Source organism: Molothrus ater, chromosome 3 (assembly GCF_012460135.2).
Source record: "Molothrus ater isolate BHLD 08-10-18 breed brown headed cowbird chromosome 3, BPBGC_Mater_1.1, whole genome shotgun sequence".
NCBI lineage: Eukaryota > Metazoa > Chordata > Aves > Passeriformes > Icteridae > Molothrus > Molothrus ater.
The window spans coordinates 49,476,433-49,492,900 of NC_050480.2; the positions used below are offsets into that span (position 1 = coordinate 49,476,433).

Genomic DNA, 16,468 nt, shown 5'->3' on the forward strand with positions numbered 1-16,468 from the left:
CTGTTTTGTTGTCAGACAAAAAGTCAGCATATTAGAACAATGTGTATTTTTATACTCTGCCAAAGGCACACTGCCCCTCCCGCACACGAGTGGAAGTATGGACAGTTTCACATTGTCTTTGGCAAAGCTGTCTTCTGTAACAGGCAGGCATTGCATTCTGTACTCTCCAAGCCTACCCTTCTTTTTAACAGTTTTTTACCCAGACTGTAAACAGAAGTCAAAGTAAACACACAGAAACTCACTCATATATTTCAGATACAGGACCACTATCCCTACCAGAAGAATTGTGATTAATAACGAAAAAGTATTGTTTTCTTCACAGTCAAAGCAGCCGATTGCATAACAAGCCAGGGGATTTAAACACACCTATCATGCACAGCACATTTGTGAGTGCCAAACTGCACCAGTCACTTACAGACTCTGTAGCACACAGAGGAGCTAATAAAACACTGCTGTGCCTGCTATCCCTCAGGCAGCCCTGAGTGCACTGCAGAACAGTAACGTACCTTTCAGTCTTGTGGAATTCCCATTTTTTTGCTGTTCATCCTCTTCATTAATGGTGAATAAACCTGGGGGATTTGGCCTGGCACTTTTCTTCAGTCTCTCTTGTCGGAGGGCAGTAGTTGAACCAGGCATGCTGCTGTTGCCTCTTGCTTATTAAAAAAAAGTAAGAAACTCCAGCCCCTAATTAGCTGCTAGCTGCAACGCTGTCTGCTCATTTGAGTACTTGTAACAGATCCCCTATGGATAAGCAGTATGCAAACAGCTGACAAATACCAACATCTAGTCGGCAGGAAAGGCTTGCAGTTGTTCCCCTCCTTGAAGAAAAGCCCTAATCAAAGGCACATTGGTTTGGATGCTGCTCTTTGCTGTCTTAACCTGTTCAATCAGATCCCAGCCCACAGCTCCAGGTTCCTTGCAGCAGCACCTTCTTCCCTGCAACCTTCTTCCAGCCACAGTACACTAAAATATTCAGCACGCAGTACAAGAGGAGAAAATATGATACGCCGCTGTTAACAGTTGCCCTGACAACACGGACACATCCTAATCAAAGGAGGGTCTATGAGTGCTGTCTCCTCAGCTGCAGCGAGCCAGCCTTGGGAACGCTGTCTCCTGCACGCTTGTGGAGAGCTGGAAGCTCCTCGGCAGCAGGGGCTGCTCCTTCCTCCTCTCCAGGCAGCGGGAGAATGGAGCTGCCGTTGCACAAGCAGATGAGCACTGAGTGAAAAGAAGCCTGGAAGGCACCAGGCATGAACCTGCTTTTTGCTCAGCTGTTCTGCTTATTCATGTTTAAAAATTTCAGCCTAACCTAAAACAATGAGGATGAGTCCTCTTCTGTATTTGCATGTGCTGGGTGTCGTGTGTGCCGCCGCCCCCCCCCACCCCCTTAATCACCTTCCTATGCAGTACATACCTTTTGCATTAGGAATGCATACACCCACAATTACAGACAGGTGTTGGAACATTCTTTTCCACATGTGAAAACGCAAAAATGAGAATTTCTAGTTTGTGTGGAAAGCATGGGGCAACAAAATTCTGAAAATTCTGTGCCACGCCATTAGTTTTACAGCATCAACCTTTAACATACACTTCACAAAATGAGCAAAGTCCAAGCAGCCCAGGTAGTTTTAGTTAATTGATTTCCCTCATTAAAAAAAAAAAAAAAATCCAGCATTCTGGATCCAGCTCATAAAATCCAGCATTCTGGATTTTCTTAAGCCATTTACAACACAATGCTTGCTCACAAGTTTGGCAATCTGAATGTTTCATCCTTCACAGCTGCAAATGCCACTATGCAACATGCCGGATATTTCACCTGAGAGACACCTTAAACTTCATCTGCTTCCACCTCAGTTCAGGGTGTGCTCACCATTTCAAAATGCTACTGAAGAAAAACTGCCAGCTGGAATCACTCTATAATTTCAAAAGTACATTATTTTTCCTCACTTCAGGGTTGTTTTGTTTTGGTTGGTTTTTTGTTTGTTTTTTTAAGAGAATCTTGATGTAACCTGATCAGCCACCACAAGATGGCACAGACATTAGCTGACAAGTCTGTAGGTGGCTCATTGAAAACTGCGAGTCGCACAGATCTATGTGATCACCTCAACAACAAGGGTAACAAATCCAAAGCAGGGTCAGAATTTATGACATGAACGATGCTGACTGCCACAGTGGCCTGGGATGCTCTTTACAGAGGAGTCCTGGATCATGCTCAGCTGGCAGGATAGCTCTGTCCTTGCACATCTCAGGCTCATGAGCCAGGACCACAGCAGATTGAGAAGAACACAGCACCACCTGAAGGCTCAGCTGCACCGTTCTTCCCTCTCCAGCACAGCCACAAAACACCCAACCAAAACAGAAGCATTTTGCAGGACCAAGCCCAGAGCCCATCTCTAGCATGTATTTCCTCCTGGCTACACCTTGGACTCTGCGTGTACACGGAAGCTGCACATGATGACATTTGTGTGCAGTTAGAGACGCTTTGTACTACAGGGTGTGGACAAAAGAGTAAGGAAAGAAGCTCTAACACAAGCTGCTCTTTGCTCAGCAATTTGTCTTCTGGCGTTTATACAGGCACCACTACTTTATTCCATAAAGAGAAGCAGCTTCATTCCTCAAATCCCATCCACCTAACGCCTCCCACAAACACTACATAACAGAACACACATCATCACAGAAAGTGGACAGTAGTTAGTACCATCACAGTTTTCCATACGTGCCAAGATTTGCCAAGAGAAAAAAGTAATAGAAAACAATATTTATATGGCAGCTTCATTAAATATTGCTCCACCCCGTTTCACTGCTTTTGTTTTGTAAACAAAAGTCACTAAGTAAGGATTTCTACCCTTTTAAAAATTATGTTTAATCGCCTTTGATTAGAAAGTCCTTAAATAGGCATTTCAAAACATGCCAGAAGTATGTACACAAAAATACACCTGACTGGAGCAGCTTCCCACCTTACAGGTATGTTTACTGTTTCAGCATGTCCATTTCCCTATTATGCAGAACAGCTACAGGACTGAGAATTACTTCCTTGGTCCTTGCAGAATCCCCCACACCCATAAGAGTAACTTGCCCTCCATGCAAAATGTAGTAATAACCAAGTTTGATGCTTCAGGGGCTGGTGCAGATGGATTTGGGCAATGACACACAGGCAACTGATGGTACATTTTTCTTCCTGTTGACTTACTAATGCAGAGGTGACAGAGCAAAAGTATCAACAGCACATTCAGCTTACACAGCAAGATTTTATTTCAAGGTCCCTGTGGTTAAAAACTATGCCAGCTCACAAAATGTTTTCAAATGCCTAATAAAATTCAACCTACTACATATAAGAGACGCCTATTAAAATAAAAAATCCCATAACTTTAGGCACTTGGGCAATTTTTTTTTTTCTGAAAAACATTCCTAAAAATACTATTGAACACATATTAAAGATACCAACACTGCATAAGAGACTGTACTGACAACTCCCCCTTCCTCAATCCACTGGTTGAAGGAAGAAAAAGAAGTTCCTGAGGTATTCCTAGCAGGAAAGCTTTGCTTATTTCAGCCTTGTCTCATCTACGTGGGAGCTTCTATAGGAAAACTGGGATGAAAGCAACATTCTCCTGAGGGAACAAAGGGGTGGATAATTTTAGGAACAAGGCTGTTGAACATTTGGAAAAAGAAAAAAAGACAAAACAAACAATTTTCTTAAATAACCCCTATTATTATATTTTTTTCCCCCTCTAACCACTAGTCATCCATGTTTTTGTCATTAAAACAATCACAGCTGAGCTCTCTTACTGATGGAGTAAAACTCTCAAGAGAGAGATGGCGTGAGGACAACTGTGTATCTTGAGGGCACTGGGTCATTTATGGGTTTTCCTTTTTACAACACCTGCAAACTGATTATCAGTCAAACCATGACACTTAAACACACCCACTTTCACCAACTAAACTCTATAGGTGTAATTACCTGCACAAACCATCATCTGATATGCAGCAGTCTTTAACAGCAGTTTAACAAGGACTATCAGGACACTTAATATCATGATATGGGAAATGTAAATATTTAAGACAATATGCTGAGAGATGTTTCTGCTTCATCATCAGGTATTAAGACTTGATATCTTTACCTATGAAATGCGAAGGAAGTTGAAGCCAGTCACCATGGCTGAATTCTAGATTTGCTATCTTCTTTCATTAACAGGATTGTTTCATTCCCTGTAAACTATCCAAACTGTCCATGAAGTTCATTACTGGGATTTAGAGTATAATGAATTGCACTTAATTTTACATTCCACAGCCACGACCTTGTGAAAGCTTCCCCTCAACTTACATGTATTTTGTATCAAGAAATAGATCAAGTAAATATATTATTTTAGCATACATTCCTTTACAGATTGCCACTATTCCATTGTTTTTTTTCTGATTTTCTTACAACTGAAGAGGTTCAGAGCAAGGTAGTTATCTATCTTAGAATTTTGCTTTCATATTCATGTTTTCCCTGTGTGAAACAAAAGGGTTCCATTGGGAACTAGGTTCCAAATGTTTCTTTCTTGGGGAAAAAAAAATCAGGAAAATTCAGTTAAAATCTCCCATCCTGTTCTGCAAAAAACATTACAACAAAAAATTTTAACATACCTAATCATCAAAACACACAAATCATATTTTGCATAGATTTTTCATATTTTCAATATTAATCATCTGTAGCAAAAGCCTTTCTAAGAACTCATTTAAAAATACATATTATAGGCAGTGCTGGATCATACAAATCTCAAATTTGAAGGGATCCATAAAGATCATCAACTCCCTCTGCCTCACAGGGCTATGTTGGAATATACATAAACTAACTAAATTCCAAACTCAATCTGTTCCTAGTTTTCTTCAGGAATCATATGTCTGTTTATTTTCTACTTCACTAGGTTTTGAATCAGGAAGTCAAGCCTAAAAGATGGAGAAAGTAGGGCCTGTTTTGTTTTCTGTTTTTTTTTTTTTTTTCTACTCATATGAGAAAACAGCTATTTATCCAGCCTTAAAGCACTGGAAACTTCCTTTTCTCTAGCATTTAAATCTAGGACAAAACAAACCAGCCTTAAAAAGACAGACAGGATTCATCTCCGTACCTCGTTTTGGGGTTTTTTTTACAGTTAACTTGGAAATAGCCAAAATAGCTACTGTATTAGAAAAAACACTTTCTTCCATTAAGTCAACCACTGTCTCAAACACCTAATGTTTTTCATTGCAGCTCTCTATTTTCTCTTCCTTCTACCTCTTGTTTTCCAAAAATGACACATAGTAACCTTGTCTTTATAGACGTTTCTAAGTTTCTCTTCAAAGATATCTCTAAGGCCTCAATTTTATACACAAGATAATAAAGGACCAGCCAATTATTTTTACTGCAGTAATGTAAAATTTAATTGTACTGAATTATTTTCAAACAATTTCAGTATATAAACATCTGATATAATAATTGATTTCTTGTTTTCCCCTTCTTGGAAGGAAAAAAATTGCCTCTTGAATTAATCAGTAGGAATATAAAATGCTAGAGAATAAGAAGGGAAACCTTCTTTCCCAGTTTGCCGTTGTGCTGACATGCACGGCGCCACACACTGGACCAAGGGCTGTTAGAGCTCCTCAGAAGTGACTAGGCAGAAGGTAAGTGTTAACTGTTTCCCCTTCTGTCAAAGAAATCTAAACCTGTGTGCATTTCCATGCATAGGAAAAATTTAGGAGAAGGCTGGAAGCCCTACCCTGTTTCAGTCAAACTCATTCATCAGCACAAAAAGGCACATGAACATGAGGAGAACTTCTTCATCAAGAACTTAAGAGTCTCATCATTCACAAACACTTTCCACACATACACACCAATAAAACAATCACACAAGACTTACATTAACAAGTCTGTCACATGTTTTAATTAAATTGATTTGCATAGTATGACTAACTATAAACATTGCACAAGGCACACCATGATGAATCAGAAACATATTTGATCATTCTTAGTCAACACTATTTTTATATAACAGAATGATGTTGGATCAGGCCCTATAGTAGAACATATCATGTGATTTCAACCACTGGTCATTTAAATAATGAAAGGCAGCAAGGAATTGGGAGTTCACAGGACAGTAGCAAACAGGAATTTGGTAGAAGATAGAAGTTATGAATTCTAATTGCCCTACAATTAATACCCAGGGCAATGTTGTCACTGCTTCTGTCTGGGGGAAAAAAAAACTAAAACAACAACAACAACAAAAAGCAGCTTATTTTTTTAGAATACCTGGGTTTAATACGTGTCAAGAGAACCAAGCATTTGTATAGCACTCAAAATTAAGTGCACTTACTAAGTTTTCAGTAGAAATGAATACTTCAAAGACAAGGCTCCAAGCTTTTTTTCCACAGAAATGGGGACATGAAAGAAAAGAAACTATGTCAAGACCAAATTAAAATTTTTTCCATTGTTGTATTACCGGCATTAGTATCTGATGGAGGGAATCCTGTGAACTGTGTTAATTACCAGTGCTTTCCTGACATCTTAGTTCCCAACATGTTTCTTAGAGGATGACCAAGATGTCTGGACTTTTGGATAAGGAAGAACAGAGTTTCAGACAGAGAGACAGGGATATATTTGAAGACATCAGTACTTTATTTCTCCCCTCATGAGTCCCACAGCAACTCTCGTCCTGGAGCACAAATCATTCCATCACCTCTCTGAAGAATCTCATTGCCAACAAGAGTCAGGGTTTCTAACTCCATTTATCTGAACAGCAAGGCAGCCTAGTCCTGCATGTCATCTTAGCAGACACCTTACAGTTGTTTCCCCTGAACTCTGACAGATCTCTTAGAATACATATTTTCAAGCTTTGTCCCTAAAGCCTACTTGTTTTCATGAAAGCAACTATGGCACAACTCCAGAACCAACACTAAGGGAGAGATGCAGAATTAAACCTTAACCAGTTTCACAAATACACCATTTCTCATGCATGTGTAAGGTAAAAGAAGAATATAATATACACAGAATCTTTTCTGTCATAGTTCCTGGCAGACCACTGCATTTCTCTAATAGAAGTCACATAGAGGGGATCCCCTCCCTGAAGGAAGGGCAGATACACAGAGTTCCCACAACAACTGCAGCAGCAGCACACTGTGTCTTGTATTGTGGATGTAGACTCACTTTCTTTTCTGCTTGAAAAAATATGTATGTTGTTGGAAGACGATACAGTATTTACATAATTGAGGCAATTATTTCTCTGATCATTTAATTACCTTTAACACTACAAATAATTTTCAGCTCTAAAGTATTAAATTTGTTTACCTGGGATAATAATAAATCATGCAAATAAAATATTAGCCATCTCAGAGTACTGGTAAATTTACAACTTTTTGCAGTTTGAAACAGCACATACACAAGTACATCTCTTTTCAAAACGAAGCCCAAGGAAAACAGCAATGCATACTACTTTAACTAAATTAGTAAAACTTCTCTTTGTGTACTGGAAGTACCACATAAGCCAGCTGTTTGACCATCACTTAACAGGCCTGATTCTTCATAAACTCTTTTTTTTTTTTTAATAACAGTGTTTGGTTTTGAGGCTTTTGTGTGTGGAGAGTTACTATGGTCTTGAACTCTGGGGTTGGGGGGGAATTTTTTTGGACAGGGTTGGATTTTTGTTGTTGAGTTTGTGTTGCTTGTGGTTTGTTTCACACACACACACCTCATTTTTTTTTTTTTTACTAGTAATGCTGGGTGTAGGTGGGTGGAGAAAGCCTCACTCCCATTACACAATAAGCACAGAAAAAGGCTCGTTTCAACTTTTCCAAAGTGTGTAGTCCTTGCACAGACATTACTTGACCAACAAGAGATACCCAGAAACAATACTTGAACAGCTTTCTGAAGCTGAGGGATGGCTTCTATGAGGATTTTAACCTAAATTTAATTTAGTTGTATCATTTTCATTCTACAAGGTACTGATAAATCTGAGTCTCTGTGCATTTAGTACTGCCTCAAAAATCGTTAATGTGGGACTAAAGATATAATCACAGGCTCTGAGACACGATTTCATAGCTTGAATAGATTTTTTAGAGGGGAGATGGCAATAGAAGAATTGCAGATCCACGATTTATACACCAAAAGATAGAAAGGATTCGCAATGTGCTAACGTTTAGATAATCACAGATGGAAATCAGAGCACGCCCACCACACACAAGCATCAACACCTGCAGCGTTTGTGAGCACCCACCCTCGCGGCAGTCCCTGATTCCCCACACCTGGAAACAGCTCCCACAGTGGCTGTTCACGGGAAGGGTGAGCGCAAGGAGCCCTGGCCGGGGCAGAGGTGACCCCCGGGCGGCACCGCAGCCTGTGCCGGAGCACCGCGACATCACCACCCCGGGGCCGGTGGCCGGGCACGGGCATGGTCCATCCCCTCCTCCGGCTGCAGTGACCGCCCTGCACCCGGCAGCTCCCCCTGGGAAGGACACGGAGCGCCTGAGCTGGCCAGAGAGACAAAACCCGCGTGTCTCAACACCGTCGTGTAAACCCTCCCCAGCAAAACACGTTGGAACCGCTGGGAAAGAGCCATGGGAACCAGAGCATGCCTTCAGCTCCCAGACACTCTATGCTTTCTGCACTTTTGTGTTTTCCCGAATAATTTATCTATTTGTTAGGAAACAAAAAATAAACACAGAAAGATGAAATTTGATTTCTTCTCAGATGGAGAAAATACCAGGCTAAGCAAGCAACAGAAGTCCATGAGCAGTTAAAGAGCAAACACCTCAAGTTTTCAGCTTTCACAAGCCACCTGGCACTGACATGATTTAAAGGGCAGATTTGTTTTGCAGCAAAAAGCACAGAGTAATACTAAGCTCACTTAGAAGACAGAGCTAACTACAACAGTACACAAAACCACGGCATTAAAGCTTCTTTGCAATGTTACAAACACATAGCTCTCTCTGTTATCCCAGAGCTTAAGTAAATTGTTACCTGTGCACAGAGCTGGCCAAGGCAGCCCAGAGCACGCACGGGGAACTCTCACAGGCAGAGACATGTCTATGTTTATGGATGGGCAGCCATAAAATGAGGTGCCTCAGAAGCTTCTCCATGTGGCATTCCCCACAAGAGGGCTCCTCTCATCTCAGGAATCACTGAAGAGCTCTGTTAGCGCTATTAGATGCTTGAGTAGCTATGACTGAAAAATTCTAACTGGTGTAACTTAGTATATCTCCTGAGCACTCTACTCACTTTGCCATCTATAAATTTATGAATGGCAGAATAAAAAAACTCCTTCACCCTGATAATTAAGCCATTTACCCAAAGAAAGCTAGTTAAGTGCAGCAGACCATTTGCCAATAAAGGGATCCACTTGTAACATCCCCCTGCAAAACCCTGGTGGTGATGTTGAAGCTTTCCCCAGGATCAGCCCTGAAAGTCCGTGCATGTAGCCATATGAGGCAAGGAAAGAAACAAACCAGCCAAGCACCACAACACACACACAGTGCTTTGTTTTTATAACAGAGGCAATAGTTTGACCGGTAGCTAATTTCACCAAACACAGATGGGACGTTGATCTTCCTGAGGAGCCGGATGCAGACACAGGTGTTCTGCCTGCGGAGCAGACTGCAGCCAAAGCCATCTGCATGGCCCTCCCTGGGCACACACATCTGCTCACTCATGGATGGACCAAAGAGCCACGGAGCAGATCCCTGATGTGCTTTGAGGTTGTTCCTGTTTCTGAACACCTGCAAAGCAGTCCCTGTGATATCTCAGAGACCTAAAAGGATCTCAGCAGACAACGAACTTCACAGAAAAGCTTCATAGAGGTTTAACTCTGACATTTTACTCACAGAGAAGTTTCAAATGAACTTTGACAGCACAAAGTAATTTAAATTCAAAATACTCAAGAACTTAGCAAGCAGATCCTTCAGTCTACAGATGTCCCAATGAGTAAAAGTTCAACACAGCAGCTTGAAATGAAACTATAAAGCAAACACAGAATAAATCTAGGCACATAAGTAATTTTAAAACAGAACATATGCAAAATACATGTCATCTGTTGACTCATTTCTAGTTTTGGTACGTAATCATAAAAAGACTGATAATCCAGTTTAAAAAAAAAAAAATCTCATCAGCAAGGTAAGAAACTGGAAAAGAGTTTGTTAGAAATGGCTTCAATAAACCAGTCAGTTCTTCCCGTGGAAAGAGAAGTCAATGTGGTTGCAAACTCTGAACACACAGGATGTGCATCTGTGTTCCTTTCTGAAGATGAACTTTAGAGTGATACCTGGGAGTGACTCGTAAGGATTTCTGAGCTATATTCTATACTTCTAATGAAGACAGAACTTGGCTGGGTCTGCCCACAGTCATTGCTTGTGACTGCATGTCTGCATTACATAAAGTATGTATTAAAAATATTATACTGAGAAAACACAGTCAGCCAACAGCCATATGGCCTATTCATATGCTGTTTTGATATAAAAACTCACTCTTTGATTTAGAGATAAACTTATATTAGAGAAGGACTAGCAAAAGGTGAATGGAATGGGACTGGGGAGGAAGGTAAAAAAAGGAAAAAAGGAGAGGACCAAAAGTTGGACTCAGACTTCACAGTCCAGCAAGCAGCAAAAGCAAACAGCATCCGCGCCTACAACAGTGATACAGCGGTCGATCCGCTTGCGTAAGCCAAAATCTCCTCCCTGCACCCTCCTCGCCCTTAGGGCCAAAATAAAAGCGAGTTAAAACGGTCTCGCAGTGTACATCCCTCCTTATAGGAGACATCTGCAAGGACATCTCCCCTCTTTCCCTGTAGGAAATGAGGGCTTGCAGCAGCGCGTCGCTCGCACGCGTTTGAGGCGCAGCCAAACCCCGCAGCGGGCCTCGCTCGGCGGGCACCGGGGCGCTGCCACCGGGTACCTTGACCCTGCTGAGCCGTCCCTCTGCCCTCGCCGGGGCTCACCCCGTCCCCGTTAGCAGCGTCTTGCGGCTGCCCACCCTCCCTTATTGCGGGAACTCGGCGCTACCTCAAGCCCCGGTCAAAGCCCGCAGCCCGGCGGCCGCCCCCTCCGGACCCCTCCTCGCCGGGCGGCTCCGCGCCCCGCGTTAGCCCCGCCACCCGGCCGCACTCCGAGCCCTTGGAGCGGAGCTTTCAGAAGAACCAGCGGCGACCCGGGAGCGACGGCGCGGCCCCGCCGATGCCCCTGCGCGGGGTCGGGACGGTCTCGCTGCTACGGCGGGCACGGTTCGGGCGCGCCGCCCCCTCCAGGGCAGCTCTGCCCGCCGCCCCGGCCGACCCCCCGGCTGTCCCCGGCCGGGCCGCGGCGGTGCCCGGGGAAAGGCAGCGAAGTCCCCGCACGGCCGGGCGGCCGCGGAGCGCCCCCGCACCTGTTGCGGGCGAGGCCGCCGCCGGGCCCCGCCGCGCTCCCGCTCCGCACGGCGCCCGCAGCCGCCCGGGAGCGCAGGGCCCCCGCAGCCGCGGCCCGATCCGCGCCGCCCTCCCGCCGCCCCGAGCGGCCGCAGCCCCTGCTCACCTGCGGGCCGCCGGCGCGGGCCGCTCCTGCCCGCGGCCTCCGCCATGTCTCCCTCCTGCTGCTCGCCGAGCGCGGCTGCTCCGCCCCGCGGCTCCGCGGCCCGGGGCAGGTGAGCGCCACGTCCCCCGCCCCCGCCCGCGGCTCTGCCCGGCAGCAGGTGAGGGCGGGACCGGCGCCCGCGGCCCGGGAGCAGCCGCCTCTGACGGGCTGGAGGCGTTTATGCGGCGGCAGCGGTGGTGGTAGCGGTGCGGGGGTGGCTGCCCGCACTCCCGGCCCCTGCGGCGGCCCGGGCTGCCGAGGTGCCGCCGTTCACACAGGTGTGATTAGTTTTTTCTTCAGAGCAGCTCCCGCCGCATTGGCACAGCTCGTTCGGTACCGGCGCCGAGAGAAAAAACAGGTTTGGGGATGCTCGCCATCTCGGCAGTAGGTGGGAGGAGTGGCGGCCGCCTCGCAAGCCCAGGCGATGCGCCGCATCGTGTGGGAAAGAGCTGCACTGCCGTAGACTCGTTCCTGAGGCACGTGCTCCTAAACAGCCGCTTCTAAAGCTGCGTGCAACGCCTTGCTTCCAAAAAAAGGCTCTGTGAAGAGCTGTCGATGTATCAGTCGCTTCTGTAAAGGTCATGGTCCTGTTACCTTTCCTATGAGTTTGCCTTAACTTGTTTTATGCTGCTTTTTAGGCTCGTAAGAGTGTTTCTCTTTAAAGTGTTCTAATCTGCATCAAAACATCATTTAATTTTTCATCTGCTTGTAGGTAGCACCAATCATCAGAACTACAGGTGAAGGAGGGTGGGTGAATTGGGGAACTCATAGGATGCAGCTGTAGATGCAGGCAAGCAGGTGGAGAGGGGCAGCTCCCTTGGTCTGATGCACTTGGACCAAGCAAACTTCAGTCACCATGCAGAGCACTGCCCTTTCAGAAACTGCTAAGTTCAGAGCACAAGGTCTTCTAGGGGAAGGAGAGATTAATATTTTGCTGTTGCACCAAGAGCCATTTCTGCTCTAAAACAAGGAGTTTGGGGCTTGGGTGATAAACACGCCCTGTGGCTTGTGGGCAGGAGTGTCTGTAATAGAAGAATAGGCTGGGCTCTATGCTGAAAGGTGCAAAATCAGCACTGCCTTGGTCGAGTTTTTACTTCTATGGTCCCTTAAGGGAAGTGTAAAGGTGTCTCTCAGTCAGCTTGAGTCCTGGATTAAACAGCACTGATCAAGGACTAAGAGGCTATCCAAGTTCAAAGCCAGTGGTATGCCCTATGGTCAAAATGTTGCCCTCAGCAACATCCTGCACTAACATAATCTCAAAGCCCTCACCTGTGGTCTATCCACCCACCAGGGAGCCAGGCTGAAGAATCCCAGGCTGACCTGTCTGATGCACATCATCCCAAAGTGTTATGTCATGTTTTGTCTGAGGATGTAAAAGGTAACATCTGGTACAATCTATATGAAGTAGCTGATGTAGGGATCTTACATAAGCTTTTGTGCACAGATCTGGTATCTGTATGGATTAGCTGTGCTGCTTAGGGAACCACATTCAGACCAGAATTGCGTGTACATGGCCTGGCCTGGGCATGGACCAGATCCAACAGAGTCTCACCATGGAGAATACAGAACTGATTGCTGAGCAATGCTGCAGAAGCCACCTTGGGTCTCGTGAAGCCAGCAGAGAACTATAGGAGTTAATTCCAGCTGGTTCCAGGCTAGGTCTCATGGAGATGTTCAGTGGAAACCTCGATCACAATTCTTTCTCCCTTACATAGCTGGCATTTCTGAGCAGCCTGAGTCATAGAGAACAGGCTGCATGCTTTCCAAGTAAACAGAGCAGTGCAATTACCTTCCAGTCATACTGCATGAAAACAGAGGTTTTCAAAGCTGGACCAATACAGGATCATGCTTCACACAAAAATCAAATGGGGGAAGTTCATTGTCTTAGGGTTACTTCTCAATGGGTGAAGTCTTTTTTAAGTTTTGGGTTTTACAAGTCAGCTTCCACCTCTGGTCCTTCTAGTGTTTAAAATTACTTTGAAAATGTACTGTTTTCTGCTGTAATAGCAGTAGAAATTAATAAACAGTAGTTGTGTTTCTAGTGAAATGCAGTGAAGTTTTTGGAATGAGTTGAATACATCCATGCCTAAAAATCAATAGAACAATCTTCAGAGTAAAAAAAAAATCTGACTAAAATGATTTAATCAACTGTTCTGTATCTTATTTTTTTAATACATAATTGTTGCAGCGTAGCCAGCAAAAGTTACTGTATACACATTAGGACAATGTGTTTATGTTTAAAAAAAATAATTAGTTTCTTTTGAAAATACCTGCTAGACCTGAAAAATTAAGAGCATAAGCCTTTTACTGGTTACCAAGGCTTATGAAAAAAAGAAGTAGCTTCTTGTCCAGGCAAGTCCTACCTGCAATGGAATTTTTGCAGATGACCCAGAAGAATCTGTTGATACCCAGTACTAGAATAGTGGAGTGACAATGACAGTGGATGAACAGGGAACACCCACCACCCTTTTTCATTGCACATGAGAAAAAAAAAAAATCATTGCATAAACAAAAGCAGAAAAAGAAACAACAGTCCACAATGACTATTCAGTGCATGGAGGCAGGACTTTTCATTTCTCAAGTACAGCACCCAGAGAAGAATTTTGTTTGGTCTTGGCTTGTTAGTACTGTAATTAGACTGAATAGAAAAACAAAGAAAATATTCAATGCTATGGTTATCATCCTCAAATCACAGTAAATGTAAGATGCATCAAAAAGGTTCCCTTGATACTCAGTATGAATTTTTTTCTTTTTTTTTATTCCAATATTTTCCAGTTCTACACCACTGTTGTTATTTTATAAGTCCAAAAATATAGGAAAAAGTAAGTCTTAGGTTATTTTTATTTTCAATTGTGTATGTCAGAGATAGCTTTAGAACAAGCTAACATTACCGTGGTTCAGGTGTATACAACTGGTACAGTTCAGTAGTACATAAACAACTCTAAAACAAATGCACCATAGAACTTAAATTACCAAAAATAAACAATATTAGACTATGTAGGGCAGTAGGTAAAAACAATTACCTTTAGATCTTGCACACTAAAAGAAAAATATCTAATTATGATTGAAATTATGAAGCTGTACTACAGATAATATTGATATATATTACAAAGAAATTGAAAGTTGTCACATTTTGTATTTGTTCCAGTGATGTACTGTTACATGAAATCTTACATCAGCTTGTCATGAAATTAACATCTGCTTACTTTAACTACAATATTTCATGAGTTTATAACTTTTGTGTGTATGTTTTCTAAAAATTGTTGAAAAACTTGCATGTAAAAACATTGAAAGTAAAATAATGTTGCAGGTTGTTTACAGATTCCTTATGGATTATAGGAGTAAAAGCAGTCAGGAAGCTGCAGTGTTTTTAACATTGGTAAACAAATACTGGATTAAAGTGCAACAGTCCCTCTGACAGCACACCTGCTCTGGCTGAAAGGAAATCTTTTCATCTCTGCAGAGAAGCAAAGAAAAAAATATCAGTGTCAGGCGTGTTTCTCTCGAAAGTCAGTGATCGCCTTCCAGAGCGTGCACAGCATTCCTCCTCTGTAAAGAAAAATCATAAAGACACTCAGGTACAAAGAAACTCTCTAGTCTGAAAGCCTTCCAAGCTGAGGTGCTTTCTGATTTTCTTGCTCTGGTTTTGATCAATGATATTCAGTGGGAAGGTTAATCAAAGGTGAAATCCAACATGCATTACTCAAACAAGGAACAGAGTCCTTTTCTGATTACAAGACAGGGCAATCTTTCCACTTGGCAGATGCCTGCTGTCTGGAATTCAGACCTCTGGTCCAAAGGACTTGCATAACCCACATTTGACTTCCAACATGATGCAAGCTGGTGACCTATACACCTGGCATGATTAGGTGAAATGTAGTGTTACTTACAGTCCATGTGTAACATTTCTGAAGTTTGATGATGATAATAAACTACTGAAAGTTTTTCTAGCTCTTCTTTTTAAAATAAAAGCAAGGCTCTAATGGGATATCTAGGGTCTCCAGATGTAAAGTAAATGCTTTACCTTAAAATTTTGCTTTCAATAGAAAAAAAGCTTATTTTGAGATTTAAATAGTATCAGCTGTTTGGCAGAAATGTATCAGCATACAAAGACATACTGGAAAGTGTTAGTTATTTTAAATGAATTGCACACAGTGCAATAAATAGAGACTTAGTATCAATTTTTCTTCTTACAAAGCACAGTTCATTTAACTCTGAAGCATTACCTCAGTCTCAAACATTTCAGATCATCTCGTGTAACATAGCAGAGAACGTCCGTTAAGGTATAGTCTTCAGCCAAGAACTGCAGAAAGAAATTTAAATGAACCTTTTGTTAGAAATATTATTTAAATTCCTAAGCTCATCTTGCCCCTAAAAATAGAAGGGTAAATTTGGGAGAAACCTAAAATTGGGCTGAAATGTAGTACATGCAACAGAAAAACATGGTTTCTACAAATACAGTGAAACTACTTAAATTTTTTACACTGTACACTCTGCAACGGCATACCAGACACAACTTGAAAGATGTAATGCTTTTACAGCTACTCAAAACCTTTGTCAACTGGCATTTCTATTGCTACCACTGGTATCACAGAATTACAGACTTCAATGAACGCAAATTGGACCATAAGTAATAGCACATTTAACCCATGAGGAAATTCAAACAGTTAAGATGTACGTTTTCAAGAATGGCATCTAAATTTGATGTCATTGAACTTGGAGGAACCTTTGGTCTGATCTGTAGGAGTGATAACTACATGCAGGTATTCCTAAATTAGCTGAAATCTTTAACACCTCAAAGTTATATAATTTGCTGCAGAGCAGACTGATCTACTTCAGGATATTTCACTGTAGCACAGCTAGCCAAGGGTGAACATGTATCCTGTATCCAGAGTATCATCAGCAGGAATGCTGCAGT

The 16,468-nt window shown here is 42.8% G+C and overlaps 2 protein-coding genes across 7 annotated transcripts in view; both read right to left on the minus strand.

Annotated features, from left to right (window-relative positions):
- The window catches only part of MAP7 (microtubule associated protein 7), a 110,249-nt gene extending 98,302 nt beyond the window's left edge, over positions 1–11,947 (minus strand). The window contains exon 1 of one of the 6 annotated variants that reach the window (XM_036379539.2): positions 11,512–11,947. In XM_036379539.2, the coding sequence (XP_036235432.1) occupies positions 11,512–11,557 (46 nt within the window). In that variant the 5' untranslated portion in view covers positions 11,558–11,947. Of the gene's footprint in view, positions 1–506; positions 1,096–11,511 lie in introns of those variants that run through there. The other 5 variants (XM_036379542.2, XM_036379537.2, XM_036379540.2 and 2 more) reach the window with 5 other exon arrangements.
- A 2,340-nt stretch (positions 11,948–14,287) lies between these two features.
- Positions 14,288–16,468, minus strand: part of MAP3K5 (mitogen-activated protein kinase kinase kinase 5) — a 98,796-nt gene continuing 96,615 nt past the window's right edge. The window contains exons 29-30 of the mRNA XM_036380260.2: positions 15,777–15,853; positions 14,288–15,099 (exon numbers count right to left, since the gene is read on the minus strand). Of these exons, the coding sequence (XP_036236153.1) occupies positions 15,039–15,099; positions 15,777–15,853 (138 nt within the window). The 3' untranslated portion in view covers positions 14,288–15,038. The remainder of the gene's footprint in view (positions 15,100–15,776; positions 15,854–16,468) is intronic.